The sequence below is a fragment of the Barbatula barbatula genome, assembly GCF_947034865.1.
Source record: "Barbatula barbatula genome assembly, chromosome: 1".
NCBI lineage: Eukaryota > Metazoa > Chordata > Actinopteri > Cypriniformes > Nemacheilidae > Barbatula > Barbatula barbatula.
Window position 1 is genome coordinate 28,063,922 of NC_136766.1, and position 26,960 is coordinate 28,090,881.

The 26,960-nt window shown below is 38.1% G+C and overlaps 1 protein-coding gene across 3 annotated transcripts in view; it reads right to left on the reverse strand.

The window, feature by feature from the left end:
* Nucleotides 1-1,429: 1,429 nt before the first annotated feature.
* eml3 (EMAP like 3) overlaps nt 1,430-26,960 on the reverse strand; it is a 55,722-nt gene continuing 30,191 nt past the window's right edge. For all 3 annotated transcript variants that reach the window (XM_079455484.1, XM_079455483.1, XM_079455482.1), the window contains 19 exons: nt 24,459-24,487; nt 20,979-21,008; nt 20,131-20,251; nt 19,213-19,362; nt 18,798-18,867; nt 18,500-18,610; nt 18,293-18,388; nt 9,013-9,147; nt 8,528-8,666; nt 8,269-8,420; nt 7,916-8,041; nt 7,273-7,404; nt 6,800-6,867; nt 6,608-6,696; nt 6,182-6,279; nt 5,921-6,008; nt 5,621-5,719; nt 4,048-4,178; nt 1,430-3,838 (listed from right to left, as the gene is read on the reverse strand). In XM_079455484.1, coding sequence (XP_079311610.1) covers nt 3,620-3,838; nt 4,048-4,178; nt 5,621-5,719; nt 5,921-6,008; nt 6,182-6,279; nt 6,608-6,696; nt 6,800-6,867; nt 7,273-7,404; nt 7,916-8,041; nt 8,269-8,420; nt 8,528-8,666; nt 9,013-9,147; nt 18,293-18,388; nt 18,500-18,610; nt 18,798-18,867; nt 19,213-19,362; nt 20,131-20,251; nt 20,979-21,008; nt 24,459-24,487 — 2,083 coding nt within the window. In that variant the 3' untranslated portion in view covers nt 1,430-3,619. The remainder of the gene's footprint in view (nt 3,839-4,047; nt 4,179-5,620; nt 5,720-5,920; nt 6,009-6,181; nt 6,280-6,607; nt 6,697-6,799; nt 6,868-7,272; nt 7,405-7,915; nt 8,042-8,268; nt 8,421-8,527; nt 8,667-9,012; nt 9,148-18,292; nt 18,389-18,499; nt 18,611-18,797; nt 18,868-19,212; nt 19,363-20,130; nt 20,252-20,978; nt 21,009-24,458; nt 24,488-26,960) is intronic.

The window sequence follows — 26,960 nt, forward strand, 5'->3', positions numbered from 1 at the left end:
TCAGCATTTAAAATTTTTTGACCCTGTGAAAACGAAAACCCAGGTTAACGTCCCTGTGGCGAGCAGGGCGGGACGAGAGCCGTGAGGGATAGGCGCGAGGCCGGTTACGTGAGTGATAACGAGTGCTACCTGTGCGTGCACCGTTCTCGCATCTCTCACGGAGGAGCTCACGAAGCATAAGAGAGGAGCGACAGGGGTGTATGATGAGAGAGGACCGGGCACGGACATGTGTTAAGTTTGTGTTTATGTTTTTATATTTGTAGGATGAATTTATGAAGGACATTTACTGGGGTTTCATAAGCAGCTTCACATTTTGTAATGAACAACGTTTTAATTGGGAAATGATTTAAAGATAGAAGTAGTTCTGGTATGAAAGTGAAAAGGTGTAATGGCATGGAAAAGCTAATTTAGTAAGAAACTTTGTTTTCTGTTTATGATTTTGATTGACATATAGCATTTTAATTGTTACATTACATTGGCAGTTTGCATGTTGCCAGTAATTTTATTTTATTTACATTTCTATCAGACTTCTATTAAGAGGGCATTCCCCTAAAGCCACAGAGCCTATAAATACATATATCAAAATATTAAACAAATGGCCCCATAAAAGATCATATCTTTTATACAGTATATCTAACTGGGCTAAATTGATTAAATATTTCTTTATTTCAAAAAACATATTGTCCGGACCTCCGTTTGGAAGAAATTATAAAGACCGGACCTCTTGGGACTTTAATTGAATACCACTGGTATAGAGCTTAACAATGCATATACATTCAAAGCTGCTTAAAATGCATGTTTTAATGTTACAATAAAATAATATATCCTTTAATCGGCCAGTGGTGACTGACTCACATGATTAATATAAAAATTTGAAACGCCATCGAAAGGCCTGTAACTAACACAAGTCTAGTAAACCACATGCAGTTGCGCTGACTAAATTTGATGAATAAAAGAAAAGCCAATCACCGCAAAGCAGTTTGACTGTGTTAAATCAACTGCACTGTGCAATTTTTCACTGCGGCTCAAAGGCATGTTCGATTTATTGCACTACAAAAGGAGATGCATCCAAACCGTCATTGATGGAACTGGAAAGGCTGAGTGGCCTAGTGGTTAGAGTGTTGGGCTTGTGATCAGAATGTTGCCGGTTCGAATCTCAGTGCCAGCAGGTCATGACTGAAGTGCCCTTGAGCAAGGCACCTTACCCCTGATTGCTCTGCTGTAATCTGCCACTTTAAAAAAACTACTTGTAAATTGCGCGTCTGCTAAATGTAACTCACATTGTTGATCCAAATCCTGTGTGCGTCTTGAAAATGTCATTGTTCCCTATGTGACTGAGAGGACTGAGACAAAATGCGGAAGCGTTCGTGCATAGTCTATTTACCTACAGCTCACTTCAGTGCAAACAATAATCATTCCGACAAAAAAACATGTTTACTTCAAAACATTTATTGAATAAAATATGATTAGGACATTTCACAGCAGACTTGATCCAAAAAATACAAGTTTTTAGTTTTAAGGTGGAAATGGGTTTCCACTTCATTAAAAAACAGAGAAGTGTGACCCTTTAAAAGAAAAAAGGATGCTTTTTAAAGGTTGCACGTTGTATTGTGTATACAGCGTTACCAGCGCTCAGATGCTGCATCAGACCGATATTCTGGCGAAATACACAACATGGTCTTAATCAAAGCTCCTGGATGAAAGGGGTAAATGTCTTTAAAGTATAGCTGTTATACATCGAGTAATGCATTTAATGTTTTATTGAATGCATTTATTCAAATATGTATAGGTTGGTAAATGTCTATAAAAGACACGCCTTTTTCGATTTTTATTAATTTCTTGTTTTCTAACTGTAAATATTACCTCTGATAATCCTGTGGCTTTACAGTTTCCATGTTTCACGGTCTCAACTGTTATCTTATATGTCCTTCTCCATCCTGTTTTTAACAGCGTCTCTCCCATTGTGTCTGATGAACTCAGGGAAGCCAACCAACCCAGTGACGTCACTGTCAAGCGGTTCTTCAAGATGGTGGTGCCCTTGCTACAAAACCTACAAAAGGCATCTTTTAAAGGGTCACACTAATATGGTTTACTATATAATTTTTGACTGAAGTGGAAACCTATTTAATAAACAATGTTAACTTGACTGGATGGTTCATTTCCACTTTAAGACAGTATACACATTCCTGATAGCAATTATTATCCTGTTCAACATAACATCCCAGCTAACAATTTAGAGCATTCCCCTAGCATTAGTTTTCGGTTCCCAGCATATTCCGCTAAAATTAGTTTCTGGTTCCCAAAAACTAGCATTTCTTGGAACCAAAAACTAGCATTTCCCTAACAGTATAGAAACCAAAAATGATTTATTTCCATAAAGATATCCCCCAAAAAAACTTAAAATACTTTCTGGGAACCAAAAACTAACGTTAGGGGAGCGTTTCCAGAACGTTAGCCTAAATTATTTTATATCTGAAGTATAGTGGCTCCGTTTTTAGATAACAATCAAAAGCTCTGAGTTTAAGTACTTACATCATGGCTTGTTGATTTAGATGTGTGAAATCAATCGAAAATCACGAAAATATTGGTTTACTATTTTATTTATTTCCTCTAATGCACGTGGCAGACGTCTACCATGCATTTTATCATTAAAGTATGTCATGTGTAAAGTTTTGACTATTTCACAAAAAAATATGAAACCAGTAACCAGAGGAGAAAGCGCATGCTGGAGAAATTCTTTTTTTTGGGGGGTAATTTTCCAAAAATAAAATAAACACACTGGAATGTTGTTTTCTGTTTGCAAAAAGAACCATTAGGTAACGTCGTTTTATTTTTATTTTCTGGTTGCCACCCTCCCCCAAAATAACCACCAGAACGTTATTTTCTGGTTGCAAAAACTAAAACCTGAAAAGAACGTTAAATAACCAAAAGTGAACCAAAAACTGACGTTAGGGAAACATTGTGTGTTTGCTGGGATGTTACGTTTCATGGAGACAACTGACTGATGGTTTATAATGGAATGAGTTAAACACATAGTTAATGGAGCAAAAAGTAATGAGGAAGCATGTGAATCTATAAAATAAACATGTAGACTTGCATAAGCCTATATGAAAACAAAAGGATGATTAAGAAGTGTATAGAAATAAAACGGAACAATTTTTATCAGTATTGTGAGACAAAACTTACAAAATGTTGTAATGTTGTACATAGAATGAGAAAACTGCAATTGAGAAATCTCATGAAAACTAAAGAAATGTCAAATCTTTGACGAAAATCTAAAGAAAAAATGGGACAATATACTCTGCATTTTGCACATTTCTTATTTCAGTTGTTTCTGTGGTGAAATATGGAATTTCTTTGTGAGATCTACCCAAATATCTGAAAGTCATGTTTGTAGAGTCACTACACAGCAACACATTATATATAGTAACATGTCGGTTGATTAAGGAATGTAGGTAGGAAATAGTTGTGACTTCTCAATCTTAACAGAATGTTGGAACATATTTTGCAATAGTAAGCATAACCTTCCAAATGCTTTTTGTCACAACAGATTGTGCAATAAGACATTTCATTGCTGTTTAATTTCCCTGAAAATCTTTATGCCTTTTTCACTCTCGAATCATGGCATCTGTATTCCATTATCTGTATAGACAGAGGAAGGACAGACGGAAGAGGAAGAAGGCAGAAGATCCTTATTGTCTCCAGTCCCCGCTCTTTTAACTCGCCATTGGAGGATACAGGTGTCTTTTCCACCCATTGACAGAAGATGACTGTCATTATACGTGAAACGTACATTGGTAACATGACTGCCATGGCCTTCATATTTATAACTTGGTGCCTGACAGGGAAATAACAGGAATAAAATATAAATGCCTTTCAGTATAAACAAACCGGAAAGTTTCCACTTCAGAAGTGGTTAAAATGTGAATTATTAAAATTCATTTTCTTCATTTTAATATTCTGGTACAAATAAACATTCAATGTTCTGTACTCTTTCATCAAAACATAATGCAACACTGAGCCATCTCAGCCTAATAAAAGACTAACCTTTGGTTTAGGACATGGATACTGGAACAGATGAACTTTACAAAAATCATCAGCCACTGCCACCATACTTTCATTGTGTGATCGACACAAGGCATTGATGTCTGTCCCATCTGAGCCCTCAAGCCACACACCTAAAGAACATTTATTATAAAACTGATGGCAAATGCTGTAAACAAAATAAACATTTAGTAATTTAGCAGACGAGCAAACAAGCCACATGATTTAAGATGTATAACAAATGGAATTGGCGATCGGTGCCTCCTCTTCAGGACCAGGAGTAATGTGAAGCTTGGAAAAACATGTATGTAGGCACTCATGTGTGTGTCGCGTCATGTCAAAATAAGTGTTCAGCACGTATCATGAACAAGATACAGGCACATATTTTGACATGATGCACGATTCACATAGGTTCATGTGACACGCCATACACCTATTTTGACATGTCGCGACACACATGACGCACTGAACACATATTTTGAATTACTACTGGCCCCGAAGATGAGGCACTCTCATCAATGGTGTGAGAAGAATTTTGTTCAAGTATAATAATAAGAGAGTTCTGTCATTTTTCTGTCAATTTACTCACCTCCGAGTTCTTTGTTCTCATGAACACAGTGAAAGATATTTGGAAGAATGCTTATAACCTGGTATGCCTTACATGTCCTGAAAAGTAAAGCTACGGGCTCTTTGATCACCCCTGGTGGCTGGCTGAAGTACAGGTCATAAACCCCTAGCCTCTTCATGTAAACAAATGGGACTTATGTCATTTTACGTTATGATTCACAGCTTCTCTGAGCAGAGATTGAAGATATAACCAACTATCAATTTTGGATTTCTAAAGATTAAGTTGTTAGTTTTTAGAATTGACCATGTTTTAGCAAGCCCTTCAGTATAGGGCAGTCAAATGAGAAGCCTCCTGGGACCACTGACGATTCTTTCTGCGCAGGCCCAGGCTAACATGTCAGCGGCCATCGTCGGATGTTTTACGCTCAGTTCATTACAATGGAAACAAGCAGCATTATGCCATCCATAATTTTTACAGTCTATGCTTATAACCAAACAGTTCATGGACCCTATTGACTACTATAGTAAAATTACTTTATTCTTTTTTCGTTCTGTTGACCAAACAGAAGATATTTTGAATAATGTTGGACAGCAAACAGTCCTCGAGTACTTCTGACTACTATTGTAATTTTTCCTACTATGGTAGTCAATGGGGTCTAAGAACTGTTGGTTAAAAGCATTCGTCCAAATATCTTGCTCTGTGCCAAAAAATTGTATACAGGTTTGTAACAACTAGAGGGTGGGTTATTCATGACAGAATTTTCATTTTTGGGTGAAAAGTTTTTTTTGCCAGGCTGACTGTGCCATAAATGAAACGCTATTGGTAATTCTAAAATGTGGGTGGGCTCACTCGACATGTCTCGCACTGTCCTCCTTTTTCAGCTGAAATTACTTCAAAACAAAAAATAATCCAGCACGTTCAAAGGGGCTTCAGATGGTCTTTAGGAAAGTTGTAATGGTGATGCTTGACTTCACAAGAATCACAAAACTAAAAGCGTTTTTTTCTCACCCATGACAGGAAAACCAAGCACACATGTGTAGGAAGCCCACTCTCGATCTTTACTCTCAAACCGATTCCTCAACAGCTTGCAGCCACCTGCAACATCCCCTTTTACAAACACAGAAAAGTTTAAATTATCATGATTATTAATTTTACCCATTGCCTTAAGACTAATTCACACTAATTCAACAAACACAGAGAGTTCACAATCAATGTGTTTCTTGGCATTTGGTTTCATATTGCATTAGTGTGAATTGGCCTTTATGTGCTTAGAATGGACTATCTGTAAACATAAACTTGCAAGCTTACAGTAGAGAATTTCGTAATCGCCAGAGTTAGACATGATGTACTTTCCATCTTTGGACCAGTCCAGGTGAGTAATGAAACTTGAGTGGCCCTGAATTGTTCCAAACAATTACACACAGAGTGAAGTTCTATCCACACAATCTAATATGCTTAAAAAACGTGAATATGTTGCATGATGATTAAACAATGAAACAAATACTACTATAAAACAGTTTAACATAATTTTGGACAGTAAACCCACAATTTCCTAGCATATTTGCTTACTGTGCATTTTCCAAATCGTGTATAGCGCCGACCCCCATCTGTGACACTATAAATGTAGATGAAGTTGTCATGGGAGCCCACTGCCAAAAAGCAGCCATCTATGTTTGGGCAAGAACCAAAAAATAAGTTACTGACTTTAAAATGGCTTATGGGAACTGTAGCTTTACTGATAAACATTTTGTAAATACAGTATACATTTGGACATTTCTATACTTTTCCAAGATATCTGCCAAAAAGATAATGCATTTGAATATGTTCAGTCATTGTAAATAATAAAATAATTATTAAATGCAATAAATAATAAAATAATTATTAAATGCAAATATTTCTACTTAAAGGCTCCCCTATTATTTAATACAATTTCAGTTTCAGTTTTTGTGCTGTACCCACCAATATGATCATGATATATTAATTATAATCTCTGACCTGGTGAGTATCTCATCACAGACAGCTGTTCATTGCCATCAGTAAGGTCTAATACCATTTCTTTGGTTTGCATATCCAGCACAACCCATCTATATAGGTAAGGGGTTAAAACATTATGAAGCATGAAAAAAACCTTTACAAGCTCACTGTAGAACTTAAGAGGTAAGTGTTCTCAACTGTGATGCATTTTACCTTCCTGTACTTAGTCCAACAGAGACAACAGCACCATTTGGACAGAAATCAGCACACAGACCAGACTCCTAAAATACGAAAGATAAAATTAATCTGTACATTTCTATATATTTATGATAATATTGTTCAAATATTTAAAGGCAAACTTTTACACAAAAAAAAATAAACAGCAATTTTGACAAATATGCCTAAACTAAAGGAATCAAGATTCCATTGATGAATAAATGCAAAAAAACTCTGCATAAACCAATCTAAACTGAGAGAACCAGGGTTCATCTGACAAGTTGTGCTGACCAGCCAAATGTTACAGTACTTTATCTCACTGACATCCCTATAACTGGACACTTTCAGCTGAGTCCTGAATCACTATGAACAGTCATTTTCGACAAATTAAAAGCTATGTGTAATATGACATCCATCCTGTCCATGCAGGCAGTGACACAGACAGGTACTTAAAAAAAGCTTAAATTGACCTCAAGTAGAATGGACCAATCCAGTTTGTGGTCTTCTGCATTCCACAAACATACTTGACGATCATTCCCACATGTAAGAAAGATGTTCTGAGAGGGGTGTGTGGCCAGACCCCACATTTCATCCACATGCCCCTTGACCAAACAGTCACAAACACTTATATTAATGTATTGTTTATTGTGTAAATATGTATTGAGTATTTACTGGGGTTCAAAGCACACAACCTATACTAGCTGAGCAACACCAATACTTTTCTTTAATTTTATTTAAGAATTAAAAGGATAGTTCACCCAAACCTTTATGACTTTCTTTCTTCTGCAGAACACAACAACATTTTTTGGAAGAATATTGGAAAACAAAAACCATTGGTCCCCATTGACCACTGTTTTTTGGTGTCCATACTGAACAATGCAAGTCATGGGGGAAAATTGGTTTTTGGTGACCAACATTCTTCAAAATATCTTATTTTGTGTTTTGCAGAAGAAAGTCATGACATTTTTTTAAATGTCAAGAGGGTGAGTAAATGATGACAGAATTTGAGTTTTTGGGAGAACTACCCCTTGAATAACATGACATTGACATTATGCATGACATGAATGACATTAATGCAAAGATTATGTATTTTAGTTTTTAGTACAAACATACCTGCACAATGGCCACAAACCCATCTGAAAATGTTCCTCTAAGGATTGCGTTTCGTGTTGTGCCAACAAGCAATTCCTCACCATCTACATCTGCAATGGTTCGGACTGCACCAAATTTCTCTGAAATCTGGAAAAACAAAAAACAACACAATTTGATCTATTACATGCATTTACTGTAGCGGTTGTTTCTATGCAAATTAACCTACACTACAGGCTACACATTTTGTCCCTACATGAAATCAATGGGAATCAACCTCGGCATCTACCAGTTAAGGAACCCAAAGTTCTGTCCTAAATACTACTACAAAATCCTCATATAGGCCGTTTTAAAAACTCATACAGACTACTTCTCACCTCACACTCTCTTTCGGGTGCCAAATCTGCACTCCAGCGGATGATCTTACGGTCTTTGCCGCCACCGCTGAGTATCGCGCCACCCTGCAGGACACACATAGCAAAAACGCTGCCCTCATGTGCGCGCGTCTGCTTCATGATCTGAAATGTTTCTGCAGATGGGAAGAAGAAAAAGTAAGCTAAATCAGGGATCGGGGCCATACATATATACAGGGAATTACACTTAAAATAAATAGAAAGAGAAAAGTATGCTGCATACCCTTTGCTCCTTTGCCTAATGTTTTAATGTCTGCTGCTGATTTTCCCCATGTAAGAATATTTCCCTCAGAGTCACCTGTCAACACATCCTCCGTAAGACTGAAGACGAAGCATAGAATGAACTTCGGCTTTTTGTATTTCTGTAAATACAATGTCAATTTGATAAATAAAATGAATACCAAGCTCTTCAGAGCACAATAGGAATAGGACTATAAATGTGAGCAAAGAATAACTACATAATGTAACATGAATGTACAATTAATACAGTGATGGTATCTGACGGTAATACCATGGTACTCTCATATGTATACTACTGAACTAAATGATTATCACATTTACTGTACATAACATGATACTTCAATGTGCTTAAAAATACCTTGTTCTATTATTTGGAATTACTTTAAAAACACTTTTTGTTTGTGAAATGACACGGTTCTGAATTTACAGGGAAGGACAGAAAATCTTGATGACCAACTCTGGACTCACTCCAAAAATGCCTTGTTTCTTGGTCAGTGTCCCAGCACTCATGGTCCAGAAGTAAACATGGGACTTGCCACAAGTGATGATGTTGTTCGTGTCTACAGGGTTGAAGTCCACAGCTAAGACTGCTTCATTAGTGCTCTGAAACCAACACACAGGCAAACAAATTGGAAAAAAAATCCTGCAATATGTGTCCTGCGGTATATATTACTCTGTGCCAGTGCTTCATTGGGTCTCATTCACTAATCATGCATATGCACAAATTTGTACGTGAAACCAAATCATGAGTCACAAAAACTTTCCCACAGAAAATTATTCTAAATATAAGAGAAAAGATAGGAATCAGTTGAAAGCAAACATCTCTTTCTTTCCTTTTCTCTCCCTCTAAGACAAAATACATGTTTCATCTCAGGATAATATTCTATAAAGTTGTATATTTTAAATTATAGATAAATATATATAATTAGGCATAGATGTAAGGTGGCTGTTATAAGGCCCCTTGTTAAAAAAAACATCTCGACCCTGGAGAACTAGTTAACTACAGACCTATTTCGAATCTACCTTTCATATTTAAAGTTCTGGAAAAAGTAGTCTCAACTCAATTATGTTCCTTCCTCCAAAGGAATGACATCAATGAAGATTTCCAGTCTGGATTTAGAGCACATCACAGTACAGAGACTGCTCAGTCAGAGTTACTGATCAGAGTTCCAAACTATCTGCTTATGGCGTCTGACCGAGGTTGTATCTTTATTACCTTATTGGTGCTGCTAGATCTTAGTGCTGCATTCAACACCATTGTCCCCAGCACACTCCTACATAGACTCGAAAATGATGTCGGTATTAAGGGAATAGCTTCGAAAGGTATGTCAATATGTAGCAATAAACAATGAGGTGTCACACAAATCGCAAGTCCAGTACGGTGTACCACAGGGCTCAGTCTTAGGGCCTATGCTCTTCGCATTATACATGTCTAGCACCTCTAGGAGATGTGATGAGTCACCCATTGCGCAATTAGTGAAATCAGAGAATCAGATGAAATCAGAGAATCAGATGAAATCAGAGAATCAGATGAAATCAGAGAATCAGATGAAATCAGAGCGGCATACCTGCCGCTAGTCGTCATCATTATCAGCGGCTCATAAGAGCTGCTATAAAAACCGAACACACAGAAGACGGTGAGCACATTCTTCACGCATATCGCGTTAACTCTCCCATGTCTTCTGTGTGTTTTAAGGATCAGATGAGTGATTGCTCAACCAGACGCCGCCAGCAAAGGAAACCGCGCCAGAGACCGCCCACTAAAACGTCCAGAACCCAGGACCACACCACCAGAGGCTTGCAGGAACGCCATTCCCCGTTTCTTTTCCTGCCCCCTCGGTTCATTCAATAAAAGTTACCCTCCGGGGTTGTGTCTAGCATCTTTTTGTACATGCCGCCACAACTGGTGGAGAATGTGGGTGAGGATTCTGGCCTCGTTCCTAACCGGTGAAGCCCAGCGCACCTACTTCTCGCTCCAGGCGCCCCTCTGCGAGGACTATGATGCCCTGAAGCAAGAGATCCTCGCTAGGGTCGGGCGACCACATCCCGTTGAAAGCTCAGGCCGCCCAGCTGATGCGGTTAAGACACCTCTGGCTGCTGACCGGAGAAACAAAGTAATTTTGAAAGTTGTTCGGTTTTGGGAGAACAATATTTGTACCACATTTTGTGACTGTGGATAGATTACCATCACTTTAGCCCATCTTTTGTTCATGTCCAAAGGACACCAGCAGTGTTGTATGTTTGAAAATTCATGACATTAACGGTAACCCTGGTGGCTGGTCAGATTCCCTCCAATGGCCCTTGTCAATCATGGCCAACTGGTGTGTGGTGAGTGCCCTGGTGCAGTTGTACTGTGGCTGCCGTCGCATCATCCAGGTGGATGCTGCACCCTGGTGGTGGTTGAGGAGAGACCCCCTAATATGATTGTAAAGCCTTTTGGGTGTACAGCAATACACAATGAAGCGCTATATGAATGTCTCATTCATTCATGTCAGAAGAAGCTAAGAGGATGTTGACTGTTACATCAGTCACGTCATACCAAACCTGTACAATTTCACAGGATTTTGATCAGGAGTCTTAATATGTATAACATTCAATGGCTCCAACCCAACTAATCCAACTGGTTTAACAGACTTCTCGAAACAGGGATGCAAACTCATCGGGGTGAAAAAAAGTGACAATGATGCGAGACCCCCCCAATGCCACACACACAAACATATTATAAACATTGTAAATATTACAATGATTATTACAATTTGTATTTCATATTATTCAGTGCACATAATCAGAATAGTAAATGGTCTGCTAAAAGTGTCTAGAATAGACAACCACATGAAGACTTCACATCTATGAGGACATCTCTCAGAACAATGGGAGACCTGAAACCAAAAGGAACCTTCCTTTGAGAAACAACGGACTTCCTCCAGTACAGCAAACTCCCTACTGAGATAACATCTACATCTCAAACGATGCATACCAGTGAATCACAGATGCACACCTAACCCTGCACCCCAACTGTTCCTTTCTTCCCCACTCAACGCAGGACACACAAAAGCTCACATAAGGACCGTACACAAGAAAATATAATTTATTACCCCAGAGGTGGGTAGTAACGTGATACATTTACTTTGTTACATTTATTTGAGTAACATTTTGGAAAATATGTACTTAAAAGTGGGTACTTTTACCCTAACTTGAGTATATTTCTAATAGAAAATAAGTACTTTTACTTCATTACACTGCATGACATTCCTTCATTTTAAACTATGCATTATAAAATGTGTTGTTTATTTCAAGGTTATCGTCTCTTTTTATGGGCATTCCCGGGTGATTGATTCTTTTGAGTCATTATTTTGAAAGCATTAATTGAACAATGGGCAAACCCATTTGAATAGGGTTACGAATCAGTTCAAATGATTTGTTCAGTTCGCAGCACAATCTGAATCATCTGAAGCAGCAGATTACTCACTCCTAGTAGCGCGAAACTTAAATTACGTTTGTATAGTCTAAGGGGACTAGATAAAACAATGTTTCAGCAATGAGCTGTATACGGATGGCCAAGCAGTGACCAAGACTGACGAGTTTGTGACCGTGAGATCCATGTATAGCGGCCAGCGCGAGACTCTAAGCGACACGGAGTATCGGATGAACAATGTAATTTAGAATAAGGCAAATTTCACAATTACTAATGATAAAAGTAAATGTTAGCTATATGAGAAATTTATATATTATTACATTGGAGTCAGATTACAAAGAGGTAATTAAATTAAATATATTTTTCATTTAAATATTGTTTCACTAAACAAAGGAAAGAGAAGAACACGTGTGAAGCATGCACTCCAGGACGGGTTCTGCAGTTCTCGCATTGTGAATTTAGTCGGATCGAGATTACTACCCGCACCCAGATCCCCACGACTGATCTGGTTCTCCCCGCGTGGGTCCTGCTCTACTCTCCTTGTGAGTTTTGTCGGGTCAAGATTATTCACCGCACCCAGATCTCCATAACCGGTCAAGTTCTCCCCGAGGGGTGTCCTGTTCTCTCGCCGTGAGTTTTTGCAGGTCTAGTTTCTCCCCGTGGACTTTGTACCTAGTGCTGCCTGGACTCTCGTGTTTGGACTGTGTCTTTTGGTTTTTGTTCTGTTTTTCAATGAATATCTATCTGTACCCCTGCACTTGAGCCTTCTCCGTCGTGTGTCATGACAGTAACTCCTTATGAAACTCTAAAAATAACATCAATAATTCACACTCATTCGTCTAAGCAGCTCTTCAAATCTGCAAAACTTGGCCTTACATGTCCGATAATACCTGCTTTTTGTTAGACCATTCTATCTAGTCGTCAAAGGACTAACTCTATTGTTTTTGGTCTATCATGGAACAATTAAGGATGACATCTTCCTCTATGAAAGATTTCAGCTTTGCTTTTTTTTCTCACTTAAAATACTATCTTTCTACTATATAAAATAAATATATTGGAACATTTTCATGAACTTCTAGTGTTTTGTTTTTCATTAAATGACTCGTCTGATGAGCACTTTCATATGATTGTTGGTATTATTTATGAGGGTCTTCATGAAATGTATGTAACATATCTTGCTTAAAAACTCTCAATGGCTGTGTAAACAAAACCCCTTGGCCTCAAAAGCACCTATGCTCACAGCAACCCGTTTAGGTGCATGTCTCATTAAATGATAATGAGTTACAGCACACCCCACCCCCTTTCCATCCGGCGTGTCAACAACATACACATACGCGTCTTGCCATGGCCTTTTTCACGCTTCCGGGTTTTTGACTTCCGCATCGTTTGGTGCAGGGTAAACAGTGTTCTGGTTACAGCAGTATCAAAGTCTAACAACAGTGTCTGGATTAAATGTCTTTGTATAAATAATGTTAACGAGCTTAATACATTATTATCCCCTGTTAAGTTAATATCTGAATTTAAAAACACATCGCTGGTAAGAGGGGGCTCTAGTACTGTTTTGGTCTTAATCTAAGGTTTGTAATGTTTAAAGGACAGAAACCTGAGGCAGGTACTATACTGCACATAATAAACCCAGTGATGATGTTCTCTGTCTCATTTGATTCTTTATGTCTGTCTGGTTTTGTTCTGCATTAAATCGATAAAATACATGTTACAGTAATTGCAGAACATTGTGCTAGAAAGACATTACCCAATCCCTTCCGTCAGACTCGCATCACACTTTCTGTTTCAGAAAATGCCAGTGAGGCACTTGTTTATTGGCAGGAGGATTATAATACAGAAATCTCACACCCCCCTGGGTTGCTATTGAGAAAGCTTCTGTTAACAGTTCACTCCCAGCACTTCTCTTTTCAGGTTCTGTATTACCCGCATCTGTTGAGGTGGAGCATTTTATTGTTTCAAACAACTTGAAAATATGGCATCAAATTAAGAAGGGATGCAGATTATCTGACACTGCTATTTTTGCCCCAGTATATCGCAATCACGCATTTCCCCCTTTCTCTCTCAGATGCAACATTCAACATGTGGAGGCTAAATGGTATTGTTACCTTGGAGGATTTATAAATTAATAAATATTTTGCTTCTTTTTCTCAATTAAAAGATATCGCCTGATTCCAAACATTTGATTTTAGATTTTGTAACTGTTTTTTCTGAAGAAATTTGTTAAACTACGCATTCTTTAAAAGCTGCTTGGGAGAAAGAATTAGGTATACAGATAGGAAATGAAGTGTGGGAGGAGAGCCTTACTTAGAAACAAATGTATAGGAAAAATGCAAAAGTCACTTTGGATAAAAGCGTCTGCCAAATGCATAAATGTAAATGTGACTGGTGTTAATCTGCAGAGGGCTCTCTTACAAGTCAAGTCAAATCAGCTTTATTTATATAGCGCTTTTGACAATTTTCATTGTTACAAAGCAGCTGTACAAGAAAACATTGACTATAAGTAAAACATATAAGGTTATGCAAGTCAAAACACAGGTCAACTATCAGACAGACTATAAATTCCTATATTCACTATTCAATAAAACTATTAAATTCTAGCAGCCCCCAGTGAGAAGAAAAAAACCTCTTAAACCAGGAAACCAGGCTTAACCAGGATAGCCGTGTGGGTGCGCAATACGGTGCGCGAGCAATCTGCTTGGACTCTGGAGTTTGTGATTTTCACTCGCAAAGTGTTGATTTATGAGTGCAGTCTCGATTTTTGTGTTTGAGTGTGGGTTTTGCGGTTTGTATTTTACGTGCAAGCTCTGTCACTGTGCTTGCGCTGCTGAAATTTGCTTACATGCTGGGTTCACGTGCTCAACGAGTTTTGTACAAATTCTGACGCTATATACAACAAGGCAAAATAAAAAAATAATTAGATTAGATAGATCATTAATAATTTTGTAGAGTCTTACCCATCTCTTTTGGACATGCCCTAAACTTTTTTGGTGTGACATATTTAAGTGGTTTTCTGACATACAGTTTTGTGTTTAAGCCCGATCCAGAGATTGCATTATTTGGATATGCATTGGAGAAATCATAGGGACACTTCAACCAGTATGTAACTTACGCAACACGTCTAAAAATCAGTAAAGATACTTCTATCTAAAAGGAATAGGGCCTTTAAAGAGAGAGATACAGTGTATTTTAGGCTGAAAAAAGAAATTAAGGGGGAAATTAAGAGGGCTATATCAGCTTACAGGGAAGGTCTTGAGGTCAAATTGAAAACAGGAAATTTAGGTTCTGCTTGGGAGGGGATGTATTCAATAACAGGTCAGCAAAGTCGGAAAAGTAAAAACAGAATTAGTTTAAATGGATTCAGTTCAGACTTAGTTCTTTCACAGGATTTTAATAACTTTTATCTAAGATTTGATGCTCATCATTTTAATGAGGAAATCGATAGGTGGAAAGATGAATGTAAAAGAAACAGGGAGGATGATTGTGTTTTTTTTATGTGAGTGATGTGATATCCGTTTTTAAACAGTGTAAAATCAGGAGGGCACCCAGGCCTGATAAAATAGGGGGTAGATTACTTAAGGAATGTGCCGAGCAGTTAGGTCCAATATTTTATGAAATTTTTACCTTGTCTCTCCAACAACAAAAAGTACCTGCACTGTGGAAGCAGTCTACACTGATTCCAGTACCAAAAAAGCTAAATGTTTAGATACTGGATGATGTTAGACCTGTGGCGCTTACATCCCTAGTGATGAAATGCTTTGAAAATTTTGTTAAAAAGTAATTACGCAAAGGACACAGAGTTTTCTAGACTCCCTACAATTTGCTTATAGGTCTAAGCGAGGGGTAGAGGATGCAGTAGCGAGTCTTTTACATTTAGTTCTACAGCATTTGGATAAGCCGAAAAACATTTGTTAAATGACTCTTTATTGACTTTTCATCTGCTTTCAATACTATTCAATACCATAAAATTTGCTGATGATTCGGTTATCGTTAGTTTAATGAGTGAGGAAGACTCTATATATGGTCCTGTGGTTGATGATTTTGTGGTGTCAGAATGCTTTCTTAAAACTTAATGTTTCTAAAACTAAGGACATGATTATTGATTTTAACCCTAGGAGGAAATCTATTCATAATAAGCAATTGAGCATAAATGGAGTAGGTATTGAGAGGGTTGAACATTACAAGTACTTGGGTACTGTTTTGGATAATATTTTGTCCTTTTCTCCCAATACTGAGGCTTTGTGTAAGAGGGGGCAGCAAAGATTGTATTGTTTGCGGAAACTAAGGTCATTTAATGTTGGGAGAACATTGATGTGTATGTTCTACAGATCCTATATTGAGTCAATATGATCTTTTAAATGTGTTGTGCTGGTTTAATTGGTCTAAATGTGAAAAACAAGAACTGTCTTGAGACGATTGTTAACCAGGGAAGTAAAATAACAGGGAGTAAGCAGATGACTATGGCCCAGTTATATCATAGACAGGTTCTGGGTAAAGCCCAGAGCATTTTGTTAGACGATTTCCACCCAATGTATTATGAGTTTAACCTTCTTCCTTCCGGCATTCGTTATAGAACCTCGATTAGTAAAACAAATCGATTTAAACATTCTTTTATCCCCTCAGTTGTAAAATGTTTCAATTTGAGGTAAGAACTTTTTAGGAAGGAAATGGATTTGTTTTTTGTATTGTGTTTTTGTTGTTGTTTACGTGAATAGTTGTGTGCTGCAACCAAATTGCCTTCGGGAAATGAATAAAGATGAACTGAACTGAACCTATTTGTGGATTGTGCGTACGCCATGACGTTCTAAATGTTTCAAAATCCACAAATGTACAGAGAGCCATCCACAAAAGCGTGCACTGATCCACAAATGTGTGCAGCGATCCACAAATGCATGCAGCGATTCACAAATGCACAGAAAGCGATCCACAAATGTGCAGAAAGCGATTTTTGAATAAATGCCATTAAAATAAATTTGTAAATATTTTTGGCAAATCTCATTGTATTTATTTGTGAATGCCATTTATTTTTGTGGAATGTCTAACATATATTTATGGTTCGCTTTTTGTGCATATGTGGATTTAAAAAATTTCACTATATTATAAGAAATTACTTGTAACGAGCAAGGCGGGACGAGAGCCATGAGGAAACGGTCGCATATCTCACGGAGGAGCTCCGGGAGCATAAAAGGACGAGCGACAGGAGGGTACGATGATATGAGTGAGATGTACAATTGGACCTTTTTGTCAACTGAAAGTTTATCCACTTTTTGTAATTTATACTGCAAAATGCTGACAGTTGGACTTTTTTGTATAATTTTTTTAGTAACGTAAATATACATAAAAAATGTCAATAATGTGTGTGTTATGCTTGTGTATTGGACAACTACTCGTATTTTCGCCCCACCCCACGGTGCAACACGATCTCACCAACCCACTTGGCAAAACCACAATTACTCCTTCCAAAACAGCCAGGAACCTGGGAGTGATATTTGATAAACAGCTGTCCTTCAATGATCACATTGCAAAGACAACGCGGTCATGCAGATATGCCTTATTTAACATTAGAAAGGTTAGATCCTATCTCACTGAGCATCTGGCACAATTCCTTGTCCATGCCCTTGAAATCTGAAGGTTGGACTACTGCAATGCTCTTCTTGCTGGTCTTCCTGCAAAGGCCACTTATCAAACCACTCCAGCTGGTTCAGAATACAGCAGCACACCTCGTCTTCCGACAGCCCAAAAGGACTCATGTTACACCGCTTTTCATCTCTCTCCACTGGCTACCGATTGAAGCCTGTATGAGATTGAAGTCACTAATACACTAATCACGCTCTCTCTTTCTCTCAATAGGTATTGTTCAGGCTGTTGTAACTTGGTATTAGCACTTATCGTATCATGGATCCTGTATGACATATCGCTTTTTTGCTCCCTGAAGTCACTTTGCATAAAAGCATCTGCTAAATGACTAAATGTAAAATATATTGCTCTGTAACTGTACCTTACAGTAGCCAATTAAGGCATTCAACAAACAATCATGGGTTTATTCAAGATAATGGTTATGTCCGACAAATGTACAGTACTACTCCAGCAGTAGGCCGATTTCTGCAGTATACAATAGTTTTAACATAAAATAGGAAAACGAGTTAAAACGACATACATTTGTTTTAGACATAATGAACAACTAAGTGTCAGAGTTTAGCATTATCGTTAGCATACCTCGACGTTGACGATTCCTTGCTGGTCGATTGGTGCATCTCTAAAAGTTTGAAAGGTCTATGAAATGACCCCACAAACACAGTGAAACAAACTGTGTGCATGTATTGAACAAACCTTGACCTCAGTATGCTTTGTGTTTTTATTCCAGTCCCATAACGAAAGCATGTGCTCATTCGAGTCATCAATCACACATAGGAATGTTCCTGCATCCTAAAATAAAAAATTGTTAAAAATGTATTCTTGCTATTATTTTATAGAAGAAATAATCCATCTGCTTGCTGTAGGTTGTATAAATAATACAAACTGGGAGGCAATACTCACTGCATTGGAAAATGCTACAGATCCGACACCCCGCTCAAAAGTCCCGAGGCCAATCTGCTGCAGTGTAACTAGCGTTTTGGAGTCCCAAATGTGTACAAATGGTTGTAGAGGCTGATATATACAATTACACATAAACATTGTAAAAAAATACATACAATTAATACTTGTTTGTGAAAATTTACAGTAAATGTTTGTAGCACAATCACTGTGTTGTCCACAATTTAATACTGAAGGTTATATAATACATCACTCTATTGTTACATCGGTGGAATGAGATCTATTTATACATGTATCTCACCTTGCCATCTTTGTCCACCCCTGCTGTCTGTCCAGATGCTACACGCACCTTGTCTGGGTGGATGGCGAGACTACATCCAAAGAAGTAAGAATAATTATGAGCACATGAAAGTAAGAAAAACAAATCAAAGAATAGTTCCCCCTCAAATTAAAACTCATAATTATTCAACATCATTCCAGCCCAGATGTATTTGACATCTCTTTTTCCACTAACACAAACAAACAACATGCATCGTTCCTTAAAATACCAAATCATATGGTTATGAGAGAAAATTTTTTTACTTCTTGTCTGTCTTGTGACAAAATATCAAATGATTAGTGAGAAGATACGTGATCTGGGATGGCATGTAGGCAAGTAAATTTCGAAATATTAATTTCTGGGTGAATTATTTCTCTAAATATTTATTGAAACTCACCATCGTACACAGTCTGTGTGTTTACGATAATGTCGTTGTGTTTGGTTGCCGATATGGTACAAAACCACAACACAGGCAATAAAATAAACAGCTTCCCCAGAGGGTAAAAAGTAAAAATTAGCTCGACAGTCCTTTCCCCTGTAACCATAGCTAAAATAAAAGGGTCAAGGAACATTTGCTGATAAATATTCATCACAAAACACGGCAATCTAAATTACTGTGTTTGGCATTGTAGTTTGGCAATACAATGTTTAGAAAATGTTTGGTTTAAGAGAAAATAGCTTCTTTGTTTTCTCATCTTTGGATTTTGATCTCACACAGATTTGGAAATGAAAAATATAACGCATTTATGCTTCTCATAAAATGTTTTACAAAAATGTAACTATGGTTATGAAATCAAAGACATTCTTTTGTAATATTTACAAAAGATATGGTAACACCTTATTTTATGGTGCTTGTTACACGTTACATGTAATTATGCAAAATTGATAATAAATACTATAATAAATACATGTAACTAACCCTTAACCACACGCTAATCCTTACCCTATAGTACAGTAAGTACAAGTAGTTAATATTTATTACTCTGTCCTTAAATATATATTTACACTAACACAAGAAACTTAAAATGAAGTGTAAGCAAAATTATAATAACTTAATCGACATTTATATTTTATTTAAGTGGTTACGTTATACAGTAACTTTGGTAAAAGACTTCCTAAGTACACTTTTAGGTTGTATTTGTTAACATAAGATAAATGTTGTTAACATAAGATAAGATAAATGCATAAGCTAACATGAACTTACAATGAGCAATATATATTTTTGGTCAAAGTAATGGTCATTGTTTGTTCATGTTAGCCAATTCACAAAAGTTAACTATACAACCAAAAGTGTTCAAATCTTTATTTAGGATACACCCAGTCCAGTTCCAATTTCTGTGAGGGAAGATCCATTTTCAGCTCCTCATAGTTTGGAAAGTTGGAGGGAATGTACATGGTAATGGGTCTTCCACGGATAAACATCTTAATTGACTGACCTACAGGGAAAGTTTAAAGGGTGTGACAGTTCAGAGATAAAGACATGATGAGAAAAAAGTGATCAACATCATACTTACACATAGTCCTCCAATTTAAGTTTTTATTCATAATTATTGATAAATGTTAAACTAACATTCTACTTAACAATAAACATGTTTAAAGGGTTTGTTTTCCAAAGTATGAAAATTCTGTCAAGCGCATCCATATTTGAAAAGAAAATTCAGAAAACTACAAAAAGTTGCGAATTATTTGCGACTGGTCTATTCGCACAGGAATATTTTTACCTGAGGTAATTTTTACAGACCTTTTTTCAGAAGGTAAAAGTCGCCGTAATCTTAAAAAAATACTGACATGGCACATTCGGATGGGACTAAAATCACAGAGAAGCTGGTAATAATTAGTTTACCCCATCTGACATGGAAGAGAGGAAATTGTTGTTTAAAGTCATAATTTTTGTTTTATTGTGTACAAAAATACTTTTTGTCACGTTACAAAATGGTTGAACACCTGTAGTCACATGGATTATTTTAACGATGTCTGTAACGTGTGCTTTGAGTGCAACTTGTGTTCCAAAGATTCCAAAGTTGTGGAACGACTTGAGGTTGAAGAATTTTCATTCTTTGGTGAAATATTGCTTTAAACAAGTTTAAAGATAGTTTAAGTATTACCAAATATTTCATACAGTAATAAATTCAGAGTAAATTTGCATTGAATAAGACAACTTACTCAGAGTTCCTCTTCTAGACCCCTGAGATCCTGGTAAAGGATAAAACACACAAACATTACCTCTACAGCTGTTAGACACAATTCAGAATTCTGGCAGCCCAACGGTGGTCCAACCAGCTTAACTCAAAGTCATCTTTGTTATTATCTGGACCTGTTTTTTTATTCACTGAAGGGGGAAATTATGCCCAAAATGCCAATATTACCAAGTATCCTTGGTAGTAACGTAGTAGTAAAAAGTAATCAATTATGTCTTATGCTGCGTTCAGATTTTAAGCGTTTTTATAGCTGCAAGGGCGTTCTTACTAGTGGTTGTGTCATGATCCTGCCTCTCCTTGTCTTGGTTTTCGAGTCTTGTGGCAGGATCATGTCAGTCCCATGTGGTTTGTGTGGTGAGTTCCTGTGTTATGTTAGTTTAGTCATGTGTAGTTATGTCAAAGAGTTAATTTAAGTTTTGTTTCAGTGTAGTTAGTCTTAGTCCTGTCATGTTATGTATCCATGTTTTGTTATGTTACCCCCACGTGGGTCTTTGTTTTATTATTTATTAAATATATGTTAACCCCTTACCCGCTGTTTGCACCTGGGTCCTCTCTCCGTGTCTCACCACTCGAGAATCATGACAGAATGAACCAGCCACAGAGAACCCAGCAGGCAGCCAGGGACCGTGAGCAGTCCTCTGCCAGCCAGGACCACCAGCATTGGTGGCAGTCGACTGCTGACTTAATTCAGCGGGGCGATGGTCCTTTCCAGCCTCAGGGAGATAGATCCCTTAGTGAGTATGCTCAAGCGTCTGTGGCAAGACGGGGTTTTCTGCCAGAGACGCTCATGAATGCGTACTTCCTGGCGGGCCTCGTTAAGCCTCCACCGTTGGAGGAACGGGAGAGGCTGATCCGGGGGTCCTTTCAGCAACTGGTCAGCAGTCTTGCCTCCAGCTGCCCCTCGGCTGCACGCTCTCTCCTGCCTTCGATCCCAGAGAGTCGTTCCCTGAGGATTGGGGTTTTGGGCGTCACCACACACTCTGCTCCACCACCAGCTAGCCTCCGTGGTAGGCGTGGACGGCGGGAGTCGTGGGACTCCCCGTCCGACTCTTCCAGCACGGAGATAGTGGGGTCCCCCACCGCTACTCTGCAGCCGGCCACACGTCCTGTGAGCCGGTCAAAGAGGAAGAAGCAGAGGAGAGTGGCACCATCCTGTCCTGCCCAGCAGCCGGTATCCAGCCCTGCCCAGGCGTCAAGTCCGGTGGTCCCGTCAAGTCTGGTGGTCCCGTCAAGTCCGGTGGTCCCGTCAAGTCCGGTGGTCCCGTCAAGTCCGGTGGTCCCGTCAAGTCCGGTGGTCCCGTCAAGTCCGGTGGTCCCGTCAAGTCCGGTGGTCCCGTCGGTCCCACCTGCACCCAGTCCAGTGTCAAGTCCTGCCCTGCCGGCCTTCCAGCCGGCGTCAAGTCCTGCCCAGCCGGCCCTCCAACCTACAAACCAGTCAGCCTGGCCCCAGCCGTTCCCTACTACGGCCGTCCTGTCATGCCCTACCCCTTCTAGTTCCTCTCACTCCAAGAGAGGTATCCCTTCCATGCCCAGACCTTCCTACCCCACCCCTCCGCCCAGCTCTAGGAAGCAGGGTCCTGTCCCTCCTAAGTCCCCACCCAGTTATGTTCCCAGGTTTTTCCCACCAATTCCGCCTCCCCCCTTCCCATTGATGTTTATTTTATTGTCCAATCCCTTTCTAGTCATGTCAGCCCTGCCCCTAGTGTGTTCTGTTCTGTGTTTATGGTCTCTGTCCTCCTGTCTGTCAGTCTTGTCATGTTTAGTGTGATCTTGAAGAACTCCTGGAGGAGTTCTTTAAGGCGGGCGCTCTGTCATGATCCTGCCTCTCCTTGTCTTGGTTTTCGAGTCTTGTGGCAGGATCATGTCAGTCCCATGTGGTTTGTGTGGTGAGTTCCTGTGTTATGTTAGTTTAGTCATGTGTAGTTATGTCAAAGAGTTAATTTAAGTTTTGTTTCAGTGTAGTTTGTCTTAGTCCTGTCATGTTATGTATCCATGTTTTGTTATGTTACCCCCACGTGGGTCTTTGTTTTATTATTTATTAAATATATGTTAACCCCTTACCCGCTGTTTGCACCTGGGTCCTCTCTCCGTGTCTCACCACTCGAGAATCATGACAGGTTGCCTGAGTGACTGATTATTTGTATGTTTGTTTTATTACATTCATCTGTGCTATTGCACATACTTTGATTACTTGATCTTATTCATTACTTACTGATCAGTTGTCTTCAACAATGTTAGAAATTTAGATTTCTAGGCTAATAATTTGTATCATAGCCTTATCTATTAATATTACATAGGTAAATATAACTAGATATTATTTAATACTTTTTTGTGGCAGGGCCAGTAAAAATTTGAATCACTTGCCCAAACGGGCCAGTAGAAAATTTCCTTAGCGTTGAGCCCTGAAGAAGTATTATTCAGAAGTAAGAGTTATTGTATAACATTGGCTTTTTTTATACAATGGGAAGCTGGAACAGGGTATATCCAGGAATCATAGAGATTAATTTACTACCTTTTACTACCTTTTTTACCACCTCCAAAATATTTTTTACTACCAACACGACATCAAGCAGCAGCCCTTTTGGGGGGGGGGTATGCAAAGCACCACTTACTACTTACTATAAGGGTGTGTTTAGATAATAGATTATTAATGCTAATTTTAAATCTAACTTTTTTTATTTTGCCTTGTTGTGCAAGCACTGTCGAGCTTGTGCAGAGGCAGCAGTTTTTGCCAGAGGGGAACTGGAATCCCCTGGTTAGGCCTGGTTTCCTCTGAGGTTTTTTCTCCTCCAATGGAGTTTTGGGTTCCTCGCCACCATTTGCATACTGTTTTGCACTGTTTTGCACTGTTTGCCTGGCCGGGGGGGCTGCTAGAATTTGATAGTCTTATTTAATTAACACTGCATATAGGAATTTATTGTGTGTCTGATATTTGCCCTGTGTTTTGACTTCCATAACCTTTTATGTTTTACTTTTAGTCATTGTTTTCTAGTACAGCTGCTTTGTAACAATGAAAATTGTAAAAAGTGCTATATAAATAAAGCTGACTTGACTGTGTTGTTTTAACTTTTCTCTTTTCCATTATAAAAACTGATATTGCGTTTTTAGTTGAAAACGGCCTTGTGTAAACAGCCTCTCATGAACACTCCAGTGTAGAGAGAAAAAGGGACATACTCCAAACAAGTGACAGAATTTCATTTATATTTGCGGTGGCCCTGCTTCAAGATTTAAGAATTAGGAGTATGGACTATATATAGTGTGTGATGATGAGAATGTGTTCCTGTAACTGGTAGAGAATTGCAATAGCAGCTAAAGATTGTGGGTTAAATTCCCAGGAAACAGCTGGGCTGCTTATATCGGATCAGATATAATGACCCAGATAAAGATTATCAGAGTAAAAGAATTAAGAGAGATAGAAACAGAAATAAGAGAGATGCCTTATTACCTGCACTGGAGATAAGGTCTTTTGCCCGGCTATGGGAAAAAACAGAACATCAAATTGAATTGATGAATGAAAATATAAAGGTCCGTGCCACTTTAGAAACAGGTGATTCTGTCTTCCCTGCACATTTTGTTGACACACCGCTTATATAGATGCCCCAGTTCTCTTTGTTATTTAGATTTGAGTGAACTTACATTCAGCCAATCAAAAGCCAAATCATCCCTTGGGTGATCGATTGAAATCGATTCTCGGCTTTATGCACAGCACTTACGTGAACTATGTAATCTTCATTATAAATATACTTCATTATCACTTAACGCCCTCTGCTTTAAGTTGTTGCATCATTTAACCGCAATTTATTGAGGAAACTGAGCACAAGAATTGCACCATTTTTTTCACATTCTCCATAGAAAGACACAAGAAGTCCAATTAGATTTAAGCTTTACATCACGTTGCTAGGAGAAGTTACACAAACGACAACCCGGTGACACTTAAGCACTGAAACTTATTGTAAACCCTACAGCAATAAACATATGGAAGTTAAGGACACTTCTCCTGAACAGGGGAACGTATTATACTTCTAATGTGTACTTACCTTTAATATTTGTATTTTTTCAAGATTATTGTTTTAGGATTGTCACATTGTTTGGTTCATGTTTGCATATACACCATAGCGTGATAAATGATAAATATGTGATTTTTATCTCAAAATAAATCTATGTTCAGTATAACAAAAATGCAAAGTGGTTTATATTTCCTTTAGTTAAACATATTAAACTTAGCAGTAACATTTTCTGAAGTAATGCCAAATTATAAATTTCTGTTGAAAATATGCTTATGTATAAGATATATGATAAGAATGTATATGATAAGAAACTACACTCCAAACATAAACGAAACAGAATAGAACATCTTTGCCAAAATATGCATTTTATATTCGGAATTTAAGTAACATATTCAATTATTTTAATATTATATTTTACATAGTAAAACACTGTAATGACCTCTCGTTTAAATGACAAACAACTAAATGTTTTCATAATGTATCTTCTTTGTCAATAAAGCACTTAAGTCATTAAGGTTCAAAAAGGGCAATTTCTTCCTGCAGCAGGAGGTGGGGGGTTGATGGGGGTTGTGTGAGCAGTAACAAACAGCTGAATATCTCTTTTAAAGTGCAGGCTTCAGATAACTGGAAAGTATACCATGGCAACATTCATTTCTAAAATCACTGGCAAAATCACAATTAAACAACATATTTCCGATCAATAATTAATCCTTACATCAACTATATATATTTCCTAAGCTAAAGACACCATGCAGTCAAACAGGAAAAGTGTTTTACACAGTATAACAGTGATTATTTTAAATGATTTATTCATGCAAACCATGTTTTCTTTAAATTAATTTGCAGTTGTAATATTTAATCAAAAACGTTTCCTGTATTTTTCAATTTGCACAAAACACAGAGCGAATACAAATATTAAAGCTCTGTATGCAACCCAGTAATAAGCGAAAAAAATCAACAACTGCCCTACACTTTTTATATATAGAAAATGATTCATACCGAATAAAGGATTGATTGAATGCATTTTCTATTTTATTTATCCTAGTTGTGCAAGCACTGTTGAGCTTGTAGAGATGCTGCAGTTTTATTGCCAGAGGTAAACTGGTTCCCCTGGTTGGGCCTGGGTTCTCCCGAGTTTATTTAGTTCTCGCCACCGCTTGCATACTGTTTTGCACAGTTTGTCTCACTAGGGGGGCTGCTGACATCAGCTTTAGAATTTTAAGTATTCAGATAACTTTAAAATGTAACTGTGACGAGCAGGGTGAGATGAGAGCCATGATGGAACGGTGCGAGGCCAGTGACGTGAGTATTAACGAGTGTCAGTTGCGTGTTGCACTGGTCTCGCATCTCTCACGGAGAAGCTCCAGAAGCATAAAATGTTGGCACTTTCAACGTTCTCTGGTTCTGGCCTCCTTCTTCCCTTATTCCTCTTTTTATGCTTCCGGAGCTCCTCCGTGAGAGATGCGAGACCATTCCCTCACTGCTCTTGTACTGCCCTGCTTGTCTCAGTAACATTCTGCTTAATTTATTTATTATTACCTATAGGAATTTATAGTCCGTATAATATTTGACCTGTGTTTCTCACTCATTGATCTTAAATATGTTCATCTTTGTGATAACCAAGCTGTGTTTGTGTGTGTGTGTGTGCGCGCACACGTGTGTATATTGTGGTCTGTCCGTCTGTAGATGTGTTTTATGCATGTGGGTGTGTATGAACCTGTGTGCGTGCATTTCATAACTTTAATTTTTTGCTTTGTTTTTGCATTTGTTTCATTTAAAGCTGCTTTGTAACAATGAAATAAAGTTGACTTGACCTAAATAAAGTAACTTTATACCTTGATAATATACATTTTATACCTTATGCAATTATTCTAGCCCAGAAAGCACTTTTAAGTAAATGCATTTTCCGTTTAACTTAACCAAACATCATTAATTATTTC